The sequence below is a fragment of the Talpa europaea genome (genome assembly GCF_964194135.1).
Source record: "Talpa europaea genome assembly, chromosome: 6".
Taxonomy (NCBI): domain Eukaryota; kingdom Metazoa; phylum Chordata; class Mammalia; order Eulipotyphla; family Talpidae; genus Talpa; species Talpa europaea.
The window spans coordinates 2,944,898-2,965,427 of NC_140072.1; the positions used below are offsets into that span (position 1 = coordinate 2,944,898).

General features: G+C 57.8%; 1 protein-coding gene across 1 annotated transcript in view; it reads left to right on the forward strand.

The window, feature by feature from the left end:
• Positions 1 to 20,530, forward strand: part of GRHL1 (grainyhead like transcription factor 1) — a gene marked incomplete at both ends in the record, with an annotated part of 35,256 nt that overhangs the window by 9,949 nt on the left and 4,777 nt on the right. Inside the window, 7 exons of the mRNA XM_084234654.1 lie at positions 114 to 270; positions 423 to 534; positions 1,426 to 1,520; positions 15,178 to 15,336; positions 16,973 to 17,024; positions 18,170 to 18,309; positions 19,177 to 19,214. Of these exons, the coding sequence (XP_084090780.1) occupies positions 114 to 270; positions 423 to 534; positions 1,426 to 1,520; positions 15,178 to 15,336; positions 16,973 to 17,024; positions 18,170 to 18,309; positions 19,177 to 19,214 (753 nt within the window). The remainder of the gene's footprint in view (positions 1 to 113; positions 271 to 422; positions 535 to 1,425; positions 1,521 to 15,177; positions 15,337 to 16,972; positions 17,025 to 18,169; positions 18,310 to 19,176; positions 19,215 to 20,530) is intronic.

Below are 20,530 nucleotides of genomic sequence, written 5' to 3' on the forward strand. Positions count from 1 at the left end.
GGGCGTCTGCTTCTTGCACACATCCACACTGGAGCCCTGCGAGCTGGAGCTGATGCGCACAGGAAACTTCCACGTGAGTGAACTGGACTTCTGTGGCTGTTCTTGTTCTCTAGAAACAACTTTGAGTATACTCTCGAAGCTTCCAAATCGCTTCGCCAGAAGCCAGGGGACAGCACTATGACGTACCTGAACAAAGGCCAGTTCTACCCGGTCACCCTAAAGGAAGTGAGCAGCACCGAGGGCATCCACCACCCCATCAGCAAAGTGCGGGTGAGTGAGTGGGCCTGCCGGGCAGGAGGCCTGAAGCAGGGCCACCCGGAGCTCTCAGCTTCCAGCTGGGCAGCCCTTGCTATCAGGTCTAAAGCTTCCTAAGTTTTCCAGAAGATGCCTACCTGTTGTGTCTTTCTCTTGTGCCTTTGCAGAGCGTGATCATGGTGGTTTTTGCCGAGGACAAGAGCCGAGAAGATCAGCTGAGGCACTGGAAATACTGGCACTCGCGGCAGCACACGGCCAAACAAAGATGCATTGACATAGGTTGGTAGCTCCCGAGTGGCTCTTGTTCCCAGGGGTGCCAGCTTCCAGCTTTCTAAATCCAATTATTTTTGGCCGTGATCAGCTTCCTGCTGAAAGCATTTGCATTTCTGTGCCAGCGACTGATCTGTTCCAAACTCTGCCCCTGGCCTCAGGGAATCCACGCTCGGCTCTCCTGCGTCATGAGGTCAGGCCCACAGTGGCCGACTCTACCCCCTGAGCGGCCCGCAGAAGTGGCTGCTGCTCCAGTTGGCCCGTCTTTTCAGGGCTGGTGTCTTCCTTAGGAGGCCTGATAATTTGGAGATGATAATAAGATGAAGAAATAAAGCAAATCATCAGGAAGAGAGTGGCTGCGGGGTGGCTCCCTAGCCACCTTCCCTGCTCAGGGTGCTGAGACCTGAGACCTGTCTCAGACCCTTCCACCTGCTCAGGGCCCTGGGGGCAGTGCCAGGCCTGTGCGACTCCCTGTGTGTGGAAGTAGCGTCAGGAATGCCCCGTCCTCCCCGGGGGTCATCTCCTGCAAGGCCAAGCTGCAACCTTGTCCTCGCCTTTCCTCACATTCCATTCCCACCTCAGAAGAATCCAGAGACCTGAATTTGGATCTTGATTCTCTGCACTGGTTTTGTGGCTTTCGGATGGTTCTTTAAGCTTTTTAGATCCAAATTTCCTCATTTTGACATAATGGCATCAATTAAATATCCCCAAGTTAGCCTCTAGTTTCAAAATTCTGTGATTCCTTTTTTCATTGTTTTGGAACTCCCTCCAGCCCAGCATGGCGCGGCGTTCACGTAAATTTCCCAGAGGTGATAATATGAAAACAACTTTACTTTGAACCCGTCGCCTCGCGCGGGAACAAGAAGTCACACTCCTTTCTCGTTTCCCTCCCTCTCACAGCCGACTACAAGGAGAGCTTCAACACCATCAGTAACATCGAGGAGATTGCCTACAACGCCATTTCTTTCACTTGGGACATTAACGACGAAGCAAAGGTAGGTCGATGTCCCGCTGCCTACAGCCCAGGCCTCTGAGCAGTGGAGGCGCCTGCGGATGTGACGACTCTTTACCCTTTTCCTGTTGTGATTCCGTTGCTAAGTTCTAGAGAGGGTCGGCGTGGCCGAGAAGCTAGGTGGTAGCCCCAGGCCTGCCGAGCGCGAACTTGGGCAGCCTCCGGGAAGGAGCCGGCGTCTCCTCGGCCCTTTCCGGCCTGTTTATGATGCCAGCTGAACATTCACTTTCTCCCCATTATTTTACATTTTCTAAAACCTCTTCCAGCCGTGGTGACGCTCTCCTTCCCGTTCTCTCCTGTCGGTCCTCTAAGGAGACCCTGCAGCTGGTCACTCCCGCAGAGCTGCCCTGCTCGCGGTGCGACCCCTCGGCCCGCGTCCACTGGACTCCAGTCCTTACTTGCAGGCTGGACTCCACGCCTGTCCGCTCCCCCCTTCAGGGATCTGGTGAGGGTTCTTGAAACACAGCCCGTGAAGCTGTGGAGTGTCTGCAGAGAGGCCCTGCAGCTCAGGCTGTCCCTGGCAGGGCTGTGTTCCGGAAGGTGCCCTGGAGGTCCAGAGTCTTCTGCCTCGAGTCACCTCCGGGTCAGCTGGACCGTTCTCACTGGAGTTTTTAATACTTTTTAAGGAAAAAACAAGCATATTTAAAAATCATCGCTGTCTTTGCCACAGCATTCTTCCCTCTTTGTATAATCTCGTTATCACCAGAGTGCTGTCGTGCTGTCCGTTCTTTCTTTCTTTGGATTACTTTAAAGGTTGGAACCCCCAGACCCCCAGCATCCCAGTAGGAGCGTATTAGTTTCTGGAGAGTCCTTCAGATAGGATCGCGCGCTGGCGTTTGTCGCCTTGCAGATGCTCCATCACGGCCCAGGTGCCGACTGTGGTCACCTTCCCACCCTTCGCCACCTCTCCTTTTTAATATGTTCTTTTATATATTCACCCAGAGTTTTAGCTGATGGGAGAAGACGCTGTCGCGTGTAGCATGACAGAATTGCATCTTCTGCTACCTGGGATTGCTTTTGAAAGTCCTGTGACTGGACCCCTGAGACCCGCCGTCCCTGCAGCCGTCCTCCGGGGGTCCCCATGCGGCCCCCAGGCAGCGGCACATCCTCCCGGGGTCCCAGTCTGCAGGGAGACTCCGAGGGCGGTGATTGCCTGGGTCTCCGCTCGTCCCCAGCCTCTCGCGTCCTCAGGCCGCTTAGGCCAGAGTCCTGGGCTTGACTGCACGTCAGGAAGAGCCACGCGGAGAAGGAAACTTCGCCTCACGTAGTCGTTGCTGGTCATTTTGAAGTTGAATCTCAGGTTAGCCTCGAGCTGCTGCCCACAGCAGCCTGTGGCAGAGCTGGCTCTGTGCCCGCCAGGTGCTTCTGCTCCGGAAGCAAACTAGGGAAATGCTCCCTGAGAGCCGTGGAGGCGGCCAGCAGGCGCCTGTCAGTCCTGAGTTCACTTTTTGACGTAGCTGGGACCTGGGGTTAGTGAGTCCCTTAGACCACGAGCTCAGTGTTCTCCCTTCCGGCCCCCCGGAAGATAAAGGGCTCTAGCAACCGAATCTCCTCTCGGTGGGGGTGTCTTTGGGATGAACAAGCACTTGTCAGCGGGCGGCGACCTTGGCGCGAGAGCCGGGCCCGTGGGCCGGGCAGCACCCGGGTCTGCGTGGCGGTGGCGTGTCACTCCAGGGCGGAGTCACGAAGGCCAGGGCGACGAGCCGGGTAATGGCTGCTTTTCTTCGGAAGGCCTTCAGCATACTTGTATGAAAGAGAAATATCATTGGAGGCGTGTCCTAAGTAGCCTTAATAGCCGTTCATTGATGTCGGTAAATTCCGTCTCGTTTCCCTGTCCAGACCCCCAGCGCTGGGAGCCTTTCAGGCCTGCAGCCCGCTGAGGGCCGCGCCATTTCTTAATGAGGCCGCTCCCTTTTGAAGGTGCTGTCAGGCAGCAACTTGAAGCCCTGGTTGGAATTCCGCAGCTCAGATTCTTGCTCTCCCTGGCCAAGTCCATGTTTTTTGTTTTTACACTTAAAGTAATTGGTGCCCCAGGGCAGCGAGCGTGAGCAAATACACATGCGGAATCCGGTGCGCATCTTTTTTTTTTTTTTTTTGGCTGCTTTTTGGGGTTATCTGTTCTGCTCCAGTTTCAGTGTTTCCAAACCTGAGAGAGTGAAAGTACCACTTTCTTTGCCCACTTTCTCATTCTCGCTGAGGACACGTTTTCTGACTCTTCACTTCAGTTCGCGCTTCCCCACAGACGCTAGTGCTTCCTGGTGACGTGTGGCCTCCCCCGCGCCCCGCACGCTGAGCCTGTAAGCGCTCGTCCACCCTTGACCAGACCAGGATGTGTAGGACCCACATGCCGGCTCGGTGGTGGCGGCTGAGTCTGCTGCAGCTTCTGCTGTTTGTTTTGGAGGGGATTATTTTGAGGACAAACCAGGGTGAATCTTGAACACCTGGGCTGATGTTCTAGTTCGGGAAATGCTGTCCAAGTCACGCTCTTTGCGATGAGCCCGTCCCCGGGGGACGGAGGAGGACACTGCTCTGAACAGCAGAAATGTCCTAGAAACCCGCTTCAGGCGGCCCTGATCTCCTGTCCGGGTGCCCCGTCTCATCACCTTGGGGTCCCCTCACAAGGTCAGACTTGCGCGGGTGGTCAGGCATCTTGTAAAAAGAGCCCGGGCTCTCTGGACAGGTAAAAGTTCATCCGGTGCATATTTCATTGGGAACCACTGCTCCAGGACTCGCGCCTCCTGATGGACGGTGGAGGCCTTTGGGCAGCGGGAAGAAGCACTCACAGCCGCGCCATGAGAGCCTGGTGCCTGGTCGGGGCTGCCGTTCTGAATCCGCGAGCTAGAGGGCTCTTGTCACCATGGACGAGGGTAATGTACCCCTGGACGGGGGAGGGCACTTACCCAGCTGTGCAGCGCCCCCAGGGCGGGGCCTCTCCCCGCAGCCAGCCTTCAGTGCCCACCCGGTCCGAGGCCCCAGAGCCCTGCTGATGCCGCCGGGAGGAGGCATAGCCTCACCTTCCGGAGCCTGGCTTAGAGGCCTGCGTGGGGAGGCCCCAGCAGAGGCCTGTGCCTGCTCAGGGCAGGTGCGCCCGGGGCTTGTGCTGCCTGACAAGCGGCCCTTGGAGACGTGGGTGACGGTGCAGGGGAAGGCTCCTCCGTTCGGCACCAGGGCTGGTGTTCCCGGAGCTGAGCGAGGCTGGTCATTGGTCAGCGCGTTGGCCACAGCTTGAGATCTGCTTAGCGACATGAAGGAGGCGCCTCTCAAAGCCTAAGGATCTAAAATAAACAGAGGAAACAGCAGGCAGGGGGCGAATCGGCTTCTGGGAATTCCGTTTATGCCTGGGCCTCGGGGCCTCCCGGTGCCCGGACTTCTCCGGCCAGGGCTGTGCTCGGCGCCCAGTCCTCCGAGGACGGGCTGCTCGGTGGGCGGAATTGGGCCCCTGGGAGGTGAGACGCTAGATCTTGAAGTGGATGCTGAGTTACCCGTCGGGGGCATGAGAGTGTCAGAGTTCTTGGTAACAGTGAGGTGTGGGCTCGCCCTGAGGCCTGCAGGGGGCGAGCCCCCTCGCTGCTCAGAGATGACCGGCGTTGGCCGGTGCCTGCGCGGTGCTGGCTGCAGAGGAGGGCACGCCTGAGCCAGGAACACCTGTGTAGGAATCCAGTGGCCACCGAACCTGCCCCGGGTGAGGGAGCCGTGGAAAAGAGCACGAGGCGGGTGGGACTGTATCTGGTGCTCAGGAGACATTGGGCAGGTGGGACATAGTTGTGGCTCAGCAAAGCTCAAGAGCTCGTGGGTCTTGGGCTCTGCTCCCCCTGAGTACTGAGCGGCCTGAGCCCCGCCAGGGCCTTCCCCAGCAGACGCCTGGTCCCCGCAGTTGGTGGGCTGGGCTGAGCTGCCGGTCACAGCCGAGTGGGACATGTCCCCAGAGCATCGGCTCAGCCCTGTGCCTGCGGCTGCTGGCCTGGGGTCTGTCAGAGAAGGGGCTGGAAGCAGGGGCTTGTTTTATCTTACTAGGCTTAGGGTGTGGAACCCCCTGAAGGTCTGGGCATGGCTCCTGCAGTGCAGGGTGGAAACTTGGGGCGTCTGATGTCATCATCAGATCTTCAGGTTGTGGTCCGGCCTCTGGCAGACACTGGAGGGGGCCTGCGCCAGCTGCAGCTGCGCTGTGTCTTCTCTGGGCGCTGGGCTCCCTCCGCTCCCACCCACTGGGCGCAGGGCCGTGCAGAGTGGGCTGCAGCCAGAGCATCCTGGTCCTCAGAGGAGAAGCCCTGAGCTGAGCGGTACACCCCTCTGTGCGGGGGAGGAGCTCCGGCGCGTTCTCCTGACGGTCCTCCTGGGGGTGTTGTGTGCCACGGAGAGGCTCCTGTCTCCGAAGGGGACCTGAGTGGGGGCCGAGGCCGGCGCCCTGAGGAGCGCCCCCACCTGTGTGTGTGCCTCCGCCTTCCCCTCCTGCGTGGGGTTCCCGGGAGGGACCGCAGAGCCTGTGGAGTTCACCCTGAGAGGGCGTGCCCGAGCTGGTAACTTGAACTTAAGACGTTTTGTGTTCGCCTGTGGGATGCTGGTTTATGAGTTTAATAACAGTTTGTTGTTTTGTCTGAGCATAATATTTGGGATTCATTGTGAGAGTAATTTTTAATTTGTTTGGACTGAGCGTATGGCTTGCGTTTATAGGGATTCCATTCTAGTGAAGCATCAGTCGCGGCCCCATTAAAATAAGGTGTTGCCACGTTGGGGTGCATTAAGCAGGGACAGGTTTGGTCTGTTTCCCAACTTCAAATTCCCAGTGTGCTTGGGTGGGAGGAGGGAGAGCAATGACTCAAACATCTTACTTGCAATTGCAATTAAATGCAGGCCGAAGAGTTAACACTGAAGCGTAGACACCCTGGCCTACATGGAGGACGCCAGGCCGGGCCGCCTCGTACTGTTAACACAGAGGGCAGCGCCTCTGGCCCTGGGCAGGTGTGGGCTGCCTGGGCTGAAACCCGGGCCCTGGTCCTCCCTGGGACTCCAGCAATGCCGGACTGTGCGGCGGCCTCCAGATTGACCGCCGTGCTCCTCCGGGGGTGCCTCTGTGTGATTTGAAAATACGTATTAAAGCAGAAAGCAGACTGTGAGTGTCAGTGGGCGCAGTCCTCTGTGGGGAGTGAGGCCTCTAGAGGTGCAGCTCGGAGTATCGGAGATGATGAGGCGTTTTTCTCGACGGCGAATGTGTGGGGAGAGCCTTTCGCTGACCGGTCTGCAGCTTGCAGACCAGTTCTGGGCCTGGCAGGGAGAAGAGTCCTCCCTGGCAGGGACAGTCCTCTTCAGGGCCCGCCCGCTGGACATGGGCTTGGAGCCTCTCCGGGTGCATCTGCGGCGGGTGCGGGAGGCCCGTCGGGCACAAAGTGGGTGAGGTGGGCGCGGGTAGCGATAGGGGCCTTTCTCTTCGCCTGCGCCTGAGGGTGGGGTGAGTGAGTGTGTGGGGCTTGTGAGGTGTCTCCTGGTGGCTGGAGCAAGCCTGGGTGTGGCGGGAGGCCTGGGATGGGCTGGGAGACGTGCACATGTGGCTGCCGCTCCTGCTGCCGCTGGGTTTCCTCTTCTGTTCACTTTGGGGTTGGCTGGTTTTCCTCCTTCCTCCACCCACGGCTGTCAAGAAACAAAAGGCTCCTCTGTAGAACCTTCTTCTCTGACCGCGTGTCACCTGACCCTCCTTCTCCCCGGGCCTTCCTGGAAAGGCCGTCTCAAGCCGTTTTCTAAACCTCGCTCGGTTTTGCTACCTGGGAGCTGAACCCGACAACTCTGACTCGCGTGACAGCGGTCGCTGGATTGACCTGAGCGGCGACGGGCCGCCCGGGGTTTCTTGTCCCCGCGGGACATCACCCGCTGGTCAGCAGACCTGGACTCTGCCGCCCTTGCTCATGCAGGTGTTTGGCTGCTTTTTAAAGTGGGAAATGTCCTCTGATCGGGCGCGTCCCTGGAAGTGGGGCCCCGGCCAGCCTCCCCCCTGACCCGCCCGCGGCCCGGCCCTTCTGCACCGGCGCTGGGCCCTCTGCCTCCCGTCACGCCCACGTCCTGCTCTGCATATTTCAGAACAAACATTCTACTTATTTGGGCCACCAGGTGCCAAACAACTGTGCCTGCCAAGCGTCCTGAAGTTCACCAGGTGCGGCCCACGCGTGTGACAGGGAAGGGGCGCGCAGGTGCCTCCGGAAGCCGTCGCCTGTGCCCCCCCCCCCTTTGGTCTGGGTGACTTACTCCCTGGCCCTGCAATCGGCAGAAACCGAAGCTGAGGTGTGGGCGGCGTGGGAAGGCAGCGCTGTGGCAACAGGAAAGGTGATGACTGGATCCCTGTTTTTCTTCTCAGGGAAACGCCCCGTGTATAGGGAGCAGATCTCAGGCTCCCCCGCAGCCCCGCCCCCGCCCCCAGCCTCCCGGCCCCTCTCCTTTCTCTGGGCGGCCATTTGATCGGCTGAGAAAGAAGCTGGACTTGGGTGCCGGGGTCGCCTCCTAGCAGCGGCTGCGTGGCTGACCCCGGAGTCAGGGTGGATTCTGCAGCCGAGCTCGTGACTCATCCGCGCCCCTTCTTGGCCTTAATTAGCTGCGACCTGCACATGTGGAGGAGTCGGCCCTGCCCAGCCTCACGCAGATGCAGGCACCGAGGGGGGGGGGCTGGCTGGGGTGTCTCTGTGGTGGGGTGTCGTTGAGGACGGAGTGTGTGCCGTGAGGCGTTGGGGATGTCCCCATCTCACCGAACTGGAGCTCACAGTCGGGGCTTGCTTCTCCCTGCCCCCGACTGCTCTGGTGACATTTATGTCATTTTATATGAACATGTGGGGCAAAGGGTGACTTTATTCCATCCAGTTAGCGCTATTGGAATTGGGGTGAAAATAAACCACATTTTTGACCTCACTTTGAAATCCCATTTGTGAGGAGGTTCTAAGAGCTGCTCAGACACGGGTCTGAGTGGTCTTTTTGGGAATTAAAATTTGTTCTAGGGTTTCTACTTTTACTTTAATAGGTCGGCTATGTTCCAGGACCGAAACGGTGGCTACTGTGTCTGCATGTGCCTGTGCTAGTCTCCATACCCGGCCAGTAGGAAACGACACTAATGCAGACCCCCAGGAGCAAGGCTCCAGGCTGTGCCCAGGGTAGCGGCCCCGTGGCCAGCCCCGTCCTGCACCGTGTGATGTGGGATAGGAAGCGTGGCCAGCGCGCCCTTTGATTTGAAATACAGGGGCCTTGAGTCTCGCCCCTGTGATCAGACAACAGCCTTCTGCCCACAGCCACTTGGGGTTCCCTTTCCCCTGTTTCCCCGCTTCACCAAACCATTCCCCGGTAGGTGCTGCTTCAGAACCTGCCCTTCACCACGAGAGTGGCTTGGGGTGCATCACAGTCAGAACAGGGGTGCAGGGCCTGCCTGGCCTGTGTCCTTACCCTTGAGCTGCCACAGTCTGAGCCTCAGCCCCGCCTGGGCGCGGCTCTGGGTTAAAGGTGTTAAGGTGCCACTTTCTGAAGCGTCTCCCGGAGTCACGTCAGCCCCCCATTTATTTTCCTTTTCCTCCTTCAAACACAGCTTTCTCTTTTCTTACGTCTGTCAGGCGGTTAGATTGCGCTTGAACTGTCTGCATCCTAACACGGATGACACTTGACATTGGTCCCGGCCACGAGCGTGCTCCGGCTCTGCGTTCTGAGGCTTTCCTGAGGCCGCTGTATGTGACGGGTCTGCAAGAGCCAGAAACCACTTTTTCTCCCTTGAAGTTGCTCCCCCACCCTGACCCCTGCCGTAGCTGTCAGCAGTGTAGGTGGGAACATGCACGGGGTGGCCGGGCTGCACGGGGCTTCGGCGTGGGGGGAGGTTGGCTCACGGACTTACCTCCTGGGCCAAAGCTGAGGCGCTGTGGAGCGTGACTGCGCCTGTCAGTGCGCCTGGCGCCCCACAGACGGGAAGTCATGTTTAATTACCAAATGCAAAATCTCAAGTGTCCACAGTTGCTGTGATGGAAAGGTGGTCGCTGTAGGTGGTGGTTTAACGTGTAAGCGTGAGCGGATGGGACAGAAAGTCACGTCACGACTCAGCACGCGCATCTGTCTCTGCCCTCCCCTCCCCCTCGCTAGCTCCGGAGATAGTGCAGCCTGTACGGAAGCGCCACAGGCTTCCCCACAGGAATGGGGCACAGGGCGCCAGTGTTCACCCCAGCTCTGAACCTCGGCTCCTCCCTGCGGGGTCGGGTCAGGAGCGCCGGTCTCGTGGCCAGAAGGGCCTGTGGGCCGCAGTACCTGCGGCTCGTTATCACAGCAGCGTATCTTTTATTGGGTGGAGTTTAGGCATCTGGGGTCACTCACCCAGGGGTGCTAGAAGTAAACAGAAAGGACTAGTTTAAAAATCAGATCCCTGAAAAAAATCAGATCAGAAGCTTTATCCTTTTTTTAAAAGATTTATTTTTATTTATGCATACAAGAACTGGGGTGCAGGCCAGAGATGTGGAGGGATGTGAGGACTCACCAGAGACAGAATGGGAAGCAGAACAGGTGGATCCACTGAAATCCACTGCTGAGGGGAGCAGCGGGGAGACAGGAGAGGTCTGCTGCGCCGTGTGGCTAGCTCCCTGGCCGGCTGGCATTGAACTTGCGCTGCAGAGGCTGCAGATTGCTTCATAGTGCTGTGCTTTGCTGTGCTTAACCCCCTGCGCCACCAGGGAGGCCCCAGAAGCTTTATCCTTTATTCAAGCTGGTCCATGTTGTCTTCGGTGAAGCCAGGGGCTCACATTTGACAAAACCACTTATTGAGAAAACCATTACGGACGTCCCGAGGAAACCATTGTCAAGTCACAGCAGCTCTGTCAGAAAATGTGCAAAACTGGAGTCTCTCAGTGGGGAAAGAGCACCGCCCTGCTATTTGGCAAGTTCTTCGTGCGCATGATGATATAGAACTAGCTCGCCGTCACTGTGGCAACTGTTTGAAAAATGTAAAAAAAAAAAAAAGCTTGTTCATGAAAAATACCCTGATGGCGTGGACTTAGGCGTCATGTAGCTTCTGCCTCAATTCCTTACAGTTTTGTAACTTGTCTGGTGAGTGGGGCCTCGTTCACGCTTCCATCCTATGAGGCAGGGCTGGGAGAACCTCTGTACGTTGTCCCCACACGTTAAACTGGCACGTGAGGCTCCTGGCTGAGTGCCGTCCGGGCTGCGCTAGCTCTCACCAGGGCTTGTGACTTGAATGAGAAAACCCGAAATGGGGAGGTGAACGGGGGTGCAGACTCCTGCTTGGGGGCCTTCTCCCCAGGCTCAGAGGGACATGGGCTCAGCGGGACGGGGGCGTGGGCAGTGAGTGCCTCCCCCGAGGAGTGGGGTGGAGAAAGTGCCGCCAACCTCAGCTGCTTTGCGCTTCCTGGGAGCGCCCGCTGCTTTCTGTGCCTGTCGGGGTTTGAATAAAACAGTCTGTGTAGGTTAATCAGCCTTTGAGAACACAGATCACGTCACTCTGTCGTCTGCCTCCTGTTTGCAAAGTGAGGTTTGGGCGCAAAGTGGAATCTCGTGAAGAGGCCCGAGAGCCGGGCTCCGCCAGGAGCGAGGAGCCGTCTAGGAACCGGCGGCCTGGAGGAAGGACTCGCGCTGCGCATCTTCAGCCTGTTCGGTAGTTGATGTTTGTGGGGAGGTTTTCTTCCTCTCCTGGTGATTTTGGGTGGGAGCATTAGTTGCTCATCATTTGAGAGTTAGGATCTGATTGTTTGCATAAAATTAACTTTTTCTCAGAATCAGTTTCAAGGAAGCATGAAAACAGGAGAGTCGTCTTTCTAGCTCTCGGCGCCATCGCAGACATCTTTGTACCTTCCAGAGAAGGATGTCGCCGCAGCCGCTCTCACGGCAGAGTGAGACTGTAGGGTGTGGTGTGAGTGTGTGAGTGTGTGTGTGTGCTGTGTGTGTGCACGCTAGCATGTGGGCACATGTGGGTGATGTGACGGATGCGCTGCTCGTGGGCGGGGTCAGCTGGTAGGCTGCCGTTCGGTGGTCATCAGGCTGAGAACAAAGCCTGCAGAGTGGTTGCCCCCTCAGGAGCCAGCGGGGCTCCCCTCGTCCGTCTGGGAGCCGCCGCCTTCCTTAAGGAAGGCTCCTGGCAGCGCCTGTGTGGCAGGTGGAATACTGAGTGACAAGAGGGAAATGATACTTCCTCGCTGGCCGCCACGCTCGGTGATGTCAGGGCCAGCTCGTCTGAGCGGCCGGCAAACGGGCCACATCAGAGCCGGCAGACGGGAGCGCCCGGCGGGCCAGCTGCCATGCGTTTGTGCCAATAAAGTTATGAGACTTTAGTGACTGGATCAAGTCCCCCATTTGCTCTCTTCTTTGATAGGGCTGTGCCTCTGTTGACAGCTTTTTCTAATTAAAAACTCACCTGATGGGACACTTGTAGGTCCAAGTAAGAACTTCCACTCTCTCTGAAGAAAGGAGCTGGCGGGGGCCTTCTTCACACTCCCCAGAGCGGGAGCATGTGCTAGTGGGCCCTGGGGCAGAGGAGCTGGCTGGCCTGTGGCTTGGAAAGTAGGTTTGAAGCCCTCTGTGCCCACTCACACTGCCCCCGGGTCACACACGTCCTCTCCTCGCCCCGCGCGCCTCCTTCCTCAATTCAGAGCATGGTGAGGCCCATGCTGGGGGGTGGTCTCCATCCCTGGGAGCCTGCAAGGGGCCACCCCTCAGGGTACTGCTGTCCCCCGAGGAAGGCGTGCAGGGAGTGGCCGAGAGGGGGTGTTTCCTGTCACTTGCTTGTGCCTGGTGAGTTCTGGAGCATCCAGGCTGAGGGGGCTGATGAAACACATACTCTTACCTGAAAGGGTTGTGCCTCTGTGTTGATTGTTTCAGTGAAAGCAAAAGCCAGTGGGATACACAGACGGTCATATAAGAATATCCAGACTCTTTAAAGAAAGGACTCAGAGTCCAAGGAGGCCTTTTGTGGGTCACAGTGTGTAAGTGACAGGGGTGCCCCGTTTCCTGGCTGCTCTCTAGAATAACCTGGGGAGCCCAGGTGAATAGGCCTACTGCCTGGAGCCCCCCCCCCCCAGGCCATGAGAGCTGAACCTCCAGACATGGCCAGAGCAGCAAGAAGGGCTGCAGCCCCCAACGCTCCAAGTTCTCCTGAGTTGGCGTGAAGCCTCTGCTCAAGGCAGTGGGGTGTACTGCTGCCGCGCTTCGAGAACCGCTGCTTTGAAACATTCCTAACATATATAAGCGGCTTTGATGATTACTTTCATTGGTAACCTTGCGTGTAGTATGGCTTGTAGTATGTATGTAGTGTGTAGTATGTAGTATGGCCATACAGTAGAATGGCTTGTAGACCATCCTGCTTCTCTTGCCCTGGACCAGCTGTCAGCGACTTTGTGAGCATTTTCCCAGTTCCCCTTTTGGGGGGGCCAGCCCACTGTCCCCCCGCACCTGTGACCCGGCCGAGCACGCTTGAGTCTGCCTCTTTGTCTGTGTCTGCTGGGATGTCTGTTTCTGTCTAGACAGGGTGGTGCTGTACATGCTGAGTTAGGAATGCCATGCGGTTTTCACTGAGACGTTTAGGAAATTGCCCAGTGTAGAAAGAATTGATCAATAAGGCAGGAGGAAAGTGTCTGTGGAAGTGATGGCGAATGATCCTGAACCACAGCGAGGGCCGCGTCTCCCCGGCCCGTGTTCGCCCGGGTCCCCAGTAAGCTCCTGCTTATTTCTGCTTTGAATAGAAACTTGAAACTGGGGAGCAGGGGGAGCGAGGTTTTAGGTTGGATTACTGTGAAATCCTCTTGTGAAGGGACTGTCACTTTGGGTCAAAGACTTCCTGAAATTGTTGAGCGACGTAAAGTGTAACTTTCCCAGGCAGCTGTTTCTGAGCTAGGAATCGAGCCGTGCGCCGTGAGGGAATGAGAGGAAAGTTCAGGTTTGTCTTTCAGGTTTAAAGGGAGAAATGAGCTGTTTGTGTCTGTGCCCAGGTGCTTGCGTGGACATTTGTCTTGGGGTCTGTCTCCGTCTGTCCCGTAGACTGTCTCTGCACCTCGTATCTGTGGACTGCAGACGAGGGGCTTTTTTCAAACACAGCCGAAGACAGAAAGTCGAAGTACCAAGTTTCTGTCATGCATTTGAAATTCACGAGTGCCACTTTTTGCCGACATAGCTAGAGTTAAGTGTCAAGACTTTAATGCGCTTTGCTTATGTACTGAAAATGAGCTAAACGGAAAATAATCATAGCAGACATGTGGCAGGCCTAGCATCGAATGGTGCAGAGCAGACAAGACGGCTAGGCCGGTGGTGGCTATGGTCCAGCCAGAGAGATAAGCACACGCGAGAATGGCAGGCGCTCTGGGGAGTGAGGACAAGCCGATGCTCACGGGGGCCAAGGCTGATCCGGGAGAGAGGCCCCCTGGGCTGATGTGAGTTCCAGGCCCTTGCTTTTTGTTCCAGGGACCCTTTAAGACACCTGTCCAGCTTCACCTGCAGGAGGCGGTGCCCCCCCCCCCCCCGCCCTGGAGAGGGTGGTGACTCTATGCCCCAGGAGGGGACGCCCTCAAGGGTCCTGGTGCCTCAGATGCTGCGTGCCTGGTGTCTCTGCTCTCCGCTCCACACCCAAGTCCGGAGTGCAGGGGGTGTCCTGGGGAGGGACCCGAGTTGATGTAGAATGGCAGAGAGGCACTCTGCAGGGGGCTGGACAGGAGGGAAGCAGAAGGAGGCATGGACAGGCTGGCAGGAGCGTGTCCCAGGACGCTGAGGAGAGCGAGCTGAGCGTGACGGCTAAAGCTGTTTGCTTGGACAAGTTTTCCATCTTTCCACAATGTTTTGGTCTTTTCTTACTTAGAATAGCATGGTGACTACAGAAGAATAAAAACCGCGTGTGGCATTCCTTCTGGAAAGGGTCCTTTGTCCTGACCCCTTCTCCACACCCCTTTCTTCTCTGTACCGCATCCTGTAGTTCTTTCCCCGTCCAGGCGGACACACATCCTTCTCTAGGACTTGGCTCAGCCCGAGCTCCCCACGCTCTCTGTGGCTCATCTGTGTTGAGGTTGGGGCCAGGGGCTGGGGAAGCTGCCTCCAGGTGCCCTTCGCACTGTGCCAACCTCATTTTTGAAGCTGCAGTTTCAGTAGCATCCACTGTGTGGTGCTCACACGCCAGGAGTGAAGTCTGAAGCGAGGTGACCCTGTGGGGACCGGCTCAAACCCTGAGCCCAGACACAGGGAGCAACAGGACTTGTGCACCTGCTGGGCAGAGCCTCCCCTGCATTCCTCTAAGTAACCGCCTCTGGTCCACTTTGGTGATGTGACCCGGTGATTCCATAAACTCCGGAGCACTGGGATCTGGGGAACCACAGGGGAAACACGGGCAGAGGCCCAGAGAGTTTCCTTCAACAGCTGGAGAGAATGTGACTACGGGTCACATTCAGAAACGCACCAGCAAAGACCCCGGGCCCTGCTGCATGTGGTAGAATTCTCTGGAAGCAACATCGACAGGGTCAAAATTGCCATCTGTGTTCCCCCTTCGAAGCCTGCCACTCCTATGACTTACAGTAAAGCCTTTGCTCCCTCTCTGAATAGATGCTTCTTTCGAACGAGAAGCCGAGCTCGGCTGTCAAGCCCGTGGGAGCCTTGTGGGGCGGCTCTCGGTGACCCGCCGCTGTCCTCACGGCCTCTCCCGCCCGCAGGTCTTCATCTCCGTGAACTGCCTGAGCACGGACTTCTCCTCCCAGAAGGGCGTCAAGGGCCTGCCGCTCAACATCCAGATCGACACCTACAGCTACAACAACCGCAGCAACAAGCCGGTGCACCGCGCCTTCTGCCAGATCAAAGTCTTCTGTGACAAGGTGACAGTGGCCGCGGCACCTGGGGACGTCCTCCCGCGGAGAGAGGCCAGGGGCTCCCTGTGTTGAGCCGCTTCAGCGAGAGCGCAGTGGCCATAGTGCTAGTTTACATTCGCCGCGCGGTGAGCCCCGCGAGAGGCGCATGACCCGGGGAGGGAAACTGACTCGTTTTATCAGAAAAATGGAAAGGGCGGGGGGTGAGTGCATTCTGTAGAGCACGTCTGGCAGAGTCGGAGTGGGCCGCAGCCCGGCTGTGCACCCTCCTCGTGGCCCCTCAGCTTGCCGCGGGTGTGGGCAGCGGCCGGCGTCGGGACGCATCTTGAAGTGCCTGCAGGCGAACCACACCGCGCTGCGCAGGCGCTAGTCTTTTTTCCATTCCCTCTGGTCACTTCCTCGCAGTGTGCACCTCTTGGCACGAGTGCTGGGGAGGCCCTGGGTCGCTGTGTTCTTGTCTGGTAGCCCCTCTTTGCTGCTCAGCCCTGTGGCCTTGCAGCTGCTGGATGGAGGAGACCCCTGGACACCCCTGCCACCCGGGGCCGCAGCCTGGACACTAGGGAAGGTGGTGGGAGCTCCGGGGCTCACCTTGCTTGTTTGCCTCTCAGGGGTCACTGCCCTTTGTTGCCAGTGGGCCATAGAAACCCCTGTTCCAGGCACCAGGCCTGGTTTCCGCTGCTCCAGCACGCAGGGAAAATCTGGTCCGTGTCACTCCATCTTGAGTGGAAGCGAAGTCCATTATCACTTTTTTAAAGACATAAGTGACGTTTGATTTTCAGGTGTTCGATCTGGTCAGTATTTACACATACCGTGAAATGTGCTATGTAGGATAGCTGCCCTCCGAGTGCTGGGGGCGCCGGCTCCTTTAGGTGACGCTGCACATTTCAGTCAAATTATTGCTTTTGAGAGTTGGCGGTTGGCCGCAGGTGCCCCGTAGTTGATGCCACGTCCTTGGACGAAGCCCCGACTTTTTTTTTTTTTTTTAAAGAAGGCCCGTTTATTTTTATTTATTTATTTATTTTTAAAACAGTTATTTATTTATTTATACAAGCGCTGGGCACAGTCAGAAGCGCAGGAGGGTGAGAGAATTCACCAGAGCCAGAGTGGGGAGCAGGCCAGGCAGAAGGACCGAAGTACACTGCTGAGGGGAGCAGCGGGTGGCAGGAGGGGTCTGCGCGCCTTGCGGGACCCTCCTCCGGTGGCCGGGGAGCAGCCGGGGATTGAACCGGCACTGCAGAGGCTGTGGGCAGCTTCGCAACCCAGCGCTCAACCGCTGCGCCACCGGGGAGGCCCCGAAGCCCCGACTTTTTCAGAGCAGAGTCCGCGTGGATTCTTTCCTTCCTTTTTGTGTCCCCCAGGCCACAGGAGAACCCCTCATGGTCTTGGAGGCCGTGAGGGGCACGAGCAGATTTTCTCAGCTTCTCAGCATCCACTGCTGGGGGAGTTGTGCTCAGTTTGTTTCTTGAGTCTGTTTTTCCCTGTGATTTCATGTAGTTGCAAATAGTTGTAGAAATCGCTTTAGAGGGGCGACTACAAGAAGCTCCGTGGATATAGTGCGTGAAAGACCCCCTTCTGAGAGGAGGCCCCCTCCCCAGCAGGGCCGATCGATAAACAGAATCTTGTCTTGTCTCCCCTTGACCTGCAGGGAGCTGAGCGGAAAATCAGGGACGAAGAAAGAAAACAGAGCAAGAGAAAAGGCAAGTGCACTGACCCCAGCTCCCAGGTGAACGCCTGTAAGTAGAGCCGTTTCCTCCGGGCCTCTCGACCTTCCCTTAGGTGGTGGTTTGAATTTTCAGGCCGGGGATTGGTTCGTGGGTGTGATTTTGCTGCTGTGAAGTGGTGGCCTCGGCTCCAGTGCCAGCCACAGACGCCAGGAATGACTCCGTGGCTTCCTTGGGGAACCACACGAAATAGTCTTGAGCTTTTGCAGCGTCCTGGCCAGCTGGACAGTTGGTTCTTGCTCGGGCCGCTGGCCCAGTCCTGAAAAACCACACCCTCCACCTGAACAACTGACGATAACAGTTCATAAAAACGAAAATTTTTGTTTTTTTTTTTTTAAAGCTGCATTTAGTGTTGTTTAATGATGACAGCACCCCTGGGAATTCAGGGTGGTGCAGTTTTCTCACGAGTCATGTTCGAGCACGTGCAGACTCTTCTGCGCCTTCCATTTGGGTATTTCATCAGGAAAGTTTTTTATTCTTATTTTAATGTAACCGGTAGTCATAGCCACAAAGTCCTGTGCTTTAGTTATTTTACGGGGAAGAAAAGCTCTCCCGTGCCAGCTGAGCGCGCCTGCAGTGCGCGGGCGGTGGGGCCGCACCCACGGGTCCCCCTCTGGCAGCAGAATCAGGCCCACACCCCTGGGGTGGCTCAGTCCCCGCAGCTTCTCACTCGGGACATCAGGGCAGACGAGGAGGATGAGGGGGGCTGTGGCTGGACCAGGGGAAGGCCGAAGGCCGGCAGCCCCCAGGCTCAGGAGCCAGGTCGGCAGCCCAGCTGGGAGTCGCTGCTGAGCCCGCAGCGGGGGTGTGAGCGCCTCGGCGAGGGGAGCCTGTCAGTCTTGGCCCTTCAGACAGACACTAAGGGCACTTGGCCCGAGCTTTCCCGCGTGTCTGTATTAAAAGGTCCCGCTTCCCTTCTGGCTTTAAAAAGACGCTCGATTGGCTTGAGGGTGGACACAGGCGCCCCGGCGCCTCCTCCGTCACAAGAGCTGTGATTGCACAGTCCCAGCGCCGTGACCCAAGTTCTCCGACCCCTGTTTCCCAAGCTTCGTGGGAAAGGCTGTGGCGCGGCCAGTGTGGACGCAGAGGGCACTGACGGTGGCATCCTCGTTCTTTTTCAGTTTCCGACGTGAAAGTGCCGCTGCTGCCCTCTCACAAGCGCATGGACATCACGGTTTTCAAGCCCTTCATCGACCTGGACACCCAGCCCGTCCTCTTCATCCCTGACGTGCACTTCGCCAACCTGCAGCGGGGCAGCCACGTAGGTGCAGGGCCTTGGGCCGGGGCCGCAGGGAGGCCGGGGCAGGGGCCGGGGCTGCGGGAGGTCTGAGCAGCCAGGTGTGGTCCAGCGCTGCCCACGGGGAGACGTAAGCACAGCCAGAGCGTCGGCTGGAGTCTGGTCTCCTGTGTTCACATGGAGCTTAGCTTCCTCAAGAGACGCTGGAACAGTGCAGAGCTTGGAGCTCGAGTCTGTGGTCTCGAGGATTTAACTTCTGAGGGCCGGACCAGGGCGGAGGAGGTAGAGAGAAACCTGGGGCAGGCGGCCGCGGTGGCCTCAGGAGCGGGGCTCACGCCTGCTCTCGCGCGCTGCCCTCCCGGGCACGTGGACCGGTGACTAAGCGAGGGCTGAGCAGAGGGTCCGGCCCAGCCGGAGCAGAGCCGAGTAAGAGGGGTGTGAGTGGGCTGGGCGGGCTCCCCGTGCCCGCCCCAGGAAACTCCGAAAAGGCAGTCCCTGTGTGTAGATAGGTGTGTCCAGACGAGAGGTTTCTCAGAGGCCCACGGGGAGCCATGTGGGGTGTTCGGTCTGTAAGGAGAAGCTTCGGGGCTCGGCTGACGCCCCTGACAGGCTGCTGGTAGCAGCTCTAGGCTGCGGGGCCGCCCGGCCCCGGGTGCTGTGGCCGCGGCCTGCGGTGAGCTCCCTGCCCACGTGAACGGCCGTGGGTCTAGATTCAGCCCCGAGGGAGGGTTGTCGAGTGGCCGAGAATCTGGTTATTGGAAAATAAGGGTTTGCAGAAGGGTCTGCTTCAGGTGGGTCCACTTCCCATTTTTCCGTTTCAGGAGTCGCTTGTGGGCTGCGACATCCTAATGCATCCTCGAAAAGCTGTTTGTCTTTTTTTTCTTGTCTCAGGTCCTCCCCATTGCCTCAGAAGAACTGGAGGGTGAAGGGTAAGATTTTTATTTTGTTTTGCCTTAATAAATCCTTTTCATTTAGAAACAATTTTAAACTACGGAACATCCGCAAACGCCACACAGAGAACGCGCTTCTCCCTGAGCCCCTGAGGGGGAGTGTCCAGCCCGGGCCCCCTCGCGGGTGTTTCCTGCACACAGGCACGTTCTCCCGCAGAGCTCAAGTCTCGGCCAGGATGTGGGCCCCGGATGTCAGCACCAGGCCTGGTCCCCACTTGGGCTTCGCAGCCGTTCCCGACGCACTTTATAGCGGGAAGGGCCCCCCAAGACGCAGGCGGTGCCGCCCGCCCCCGAGTCTCCTGCCGTCTGGGCTGTCAGTATCTCCTGCTTCCTGGACCCGGCGCCACCGAAGGCGCAGGCAGCGGCCATGTGACCCGCAGCGGGTCTGTTGTCTTCTCGGGAGTAGATGGGTCGAGGCTAATGCCAGGGGACCCTGTCGGTCCGTCTGTACACGTCACGCACCCACTGCCGGCGTTCTTCACGCCTGTCTCCTGGTGGAGGTGGGCCTGCCCTCTTCCTCCCGGATGGTGCTGTCCCTTCGTAGAGCAGGTGCTCTACGTGGGGAGGTGCTCTGGAGCTGTGTGAAGGCCTTATTGTTCACCACACGTCAAGCTTGTTTGTTTATATCAGCACAGACTCACGGTTTCCAGTTCTGTTCAATAAGCTGCATCCATCCTTGTCTGTCCTCTGCGTGGCTCAGACTGTCCCCCAGGCTTGCTCTCAGGACCCTTGACTGCCCCCACCCCCAGTTCCTGGGGTGCCCCTCACTTCCCACGCTCATGTTCCAGGCACTTGTGTTCTCCCTTCTCCAACCCTAGAATCAACTTCCCCAAGAATCCGGTGCCTTTTGGTGGAGAATGGGTTTTAGAACCCAGATCCGGCCCCTGGGTGCTGTGTAGCTTCTGCTGTGCTCCCCCCAGCCCCGTCCAGCGCCTGGCCACACCAGGCCCGTTCCCTCCCCCGGGTGGTCCCCACTGGCTCTTTACCACGCACATTTGCAGAGATAAACCCACAGGTGCTTTCCTGGGGGCCGGAGCTGAGGCAGACTATCCTGGACATGAGCATTCTACTCACAACCACTCGCCTCTTCATTTTCAGCTACTTACTGTTTGCTTGCCAGCCCCACTGCACCTCACTGCGTTGAGCACCCCATAACTTGCTCTGTGGTGGCCAGTCCCCACCGTCTTGCCTCTTCTTTTTTCAAAGGCCTTTTTCCTGGTTTATTTCCATATTCTGTCCCTTTAGGCTCAGATGCTGTGATTGTCCACAAAGAGCCCCACCAGGTTCTTCTGGTC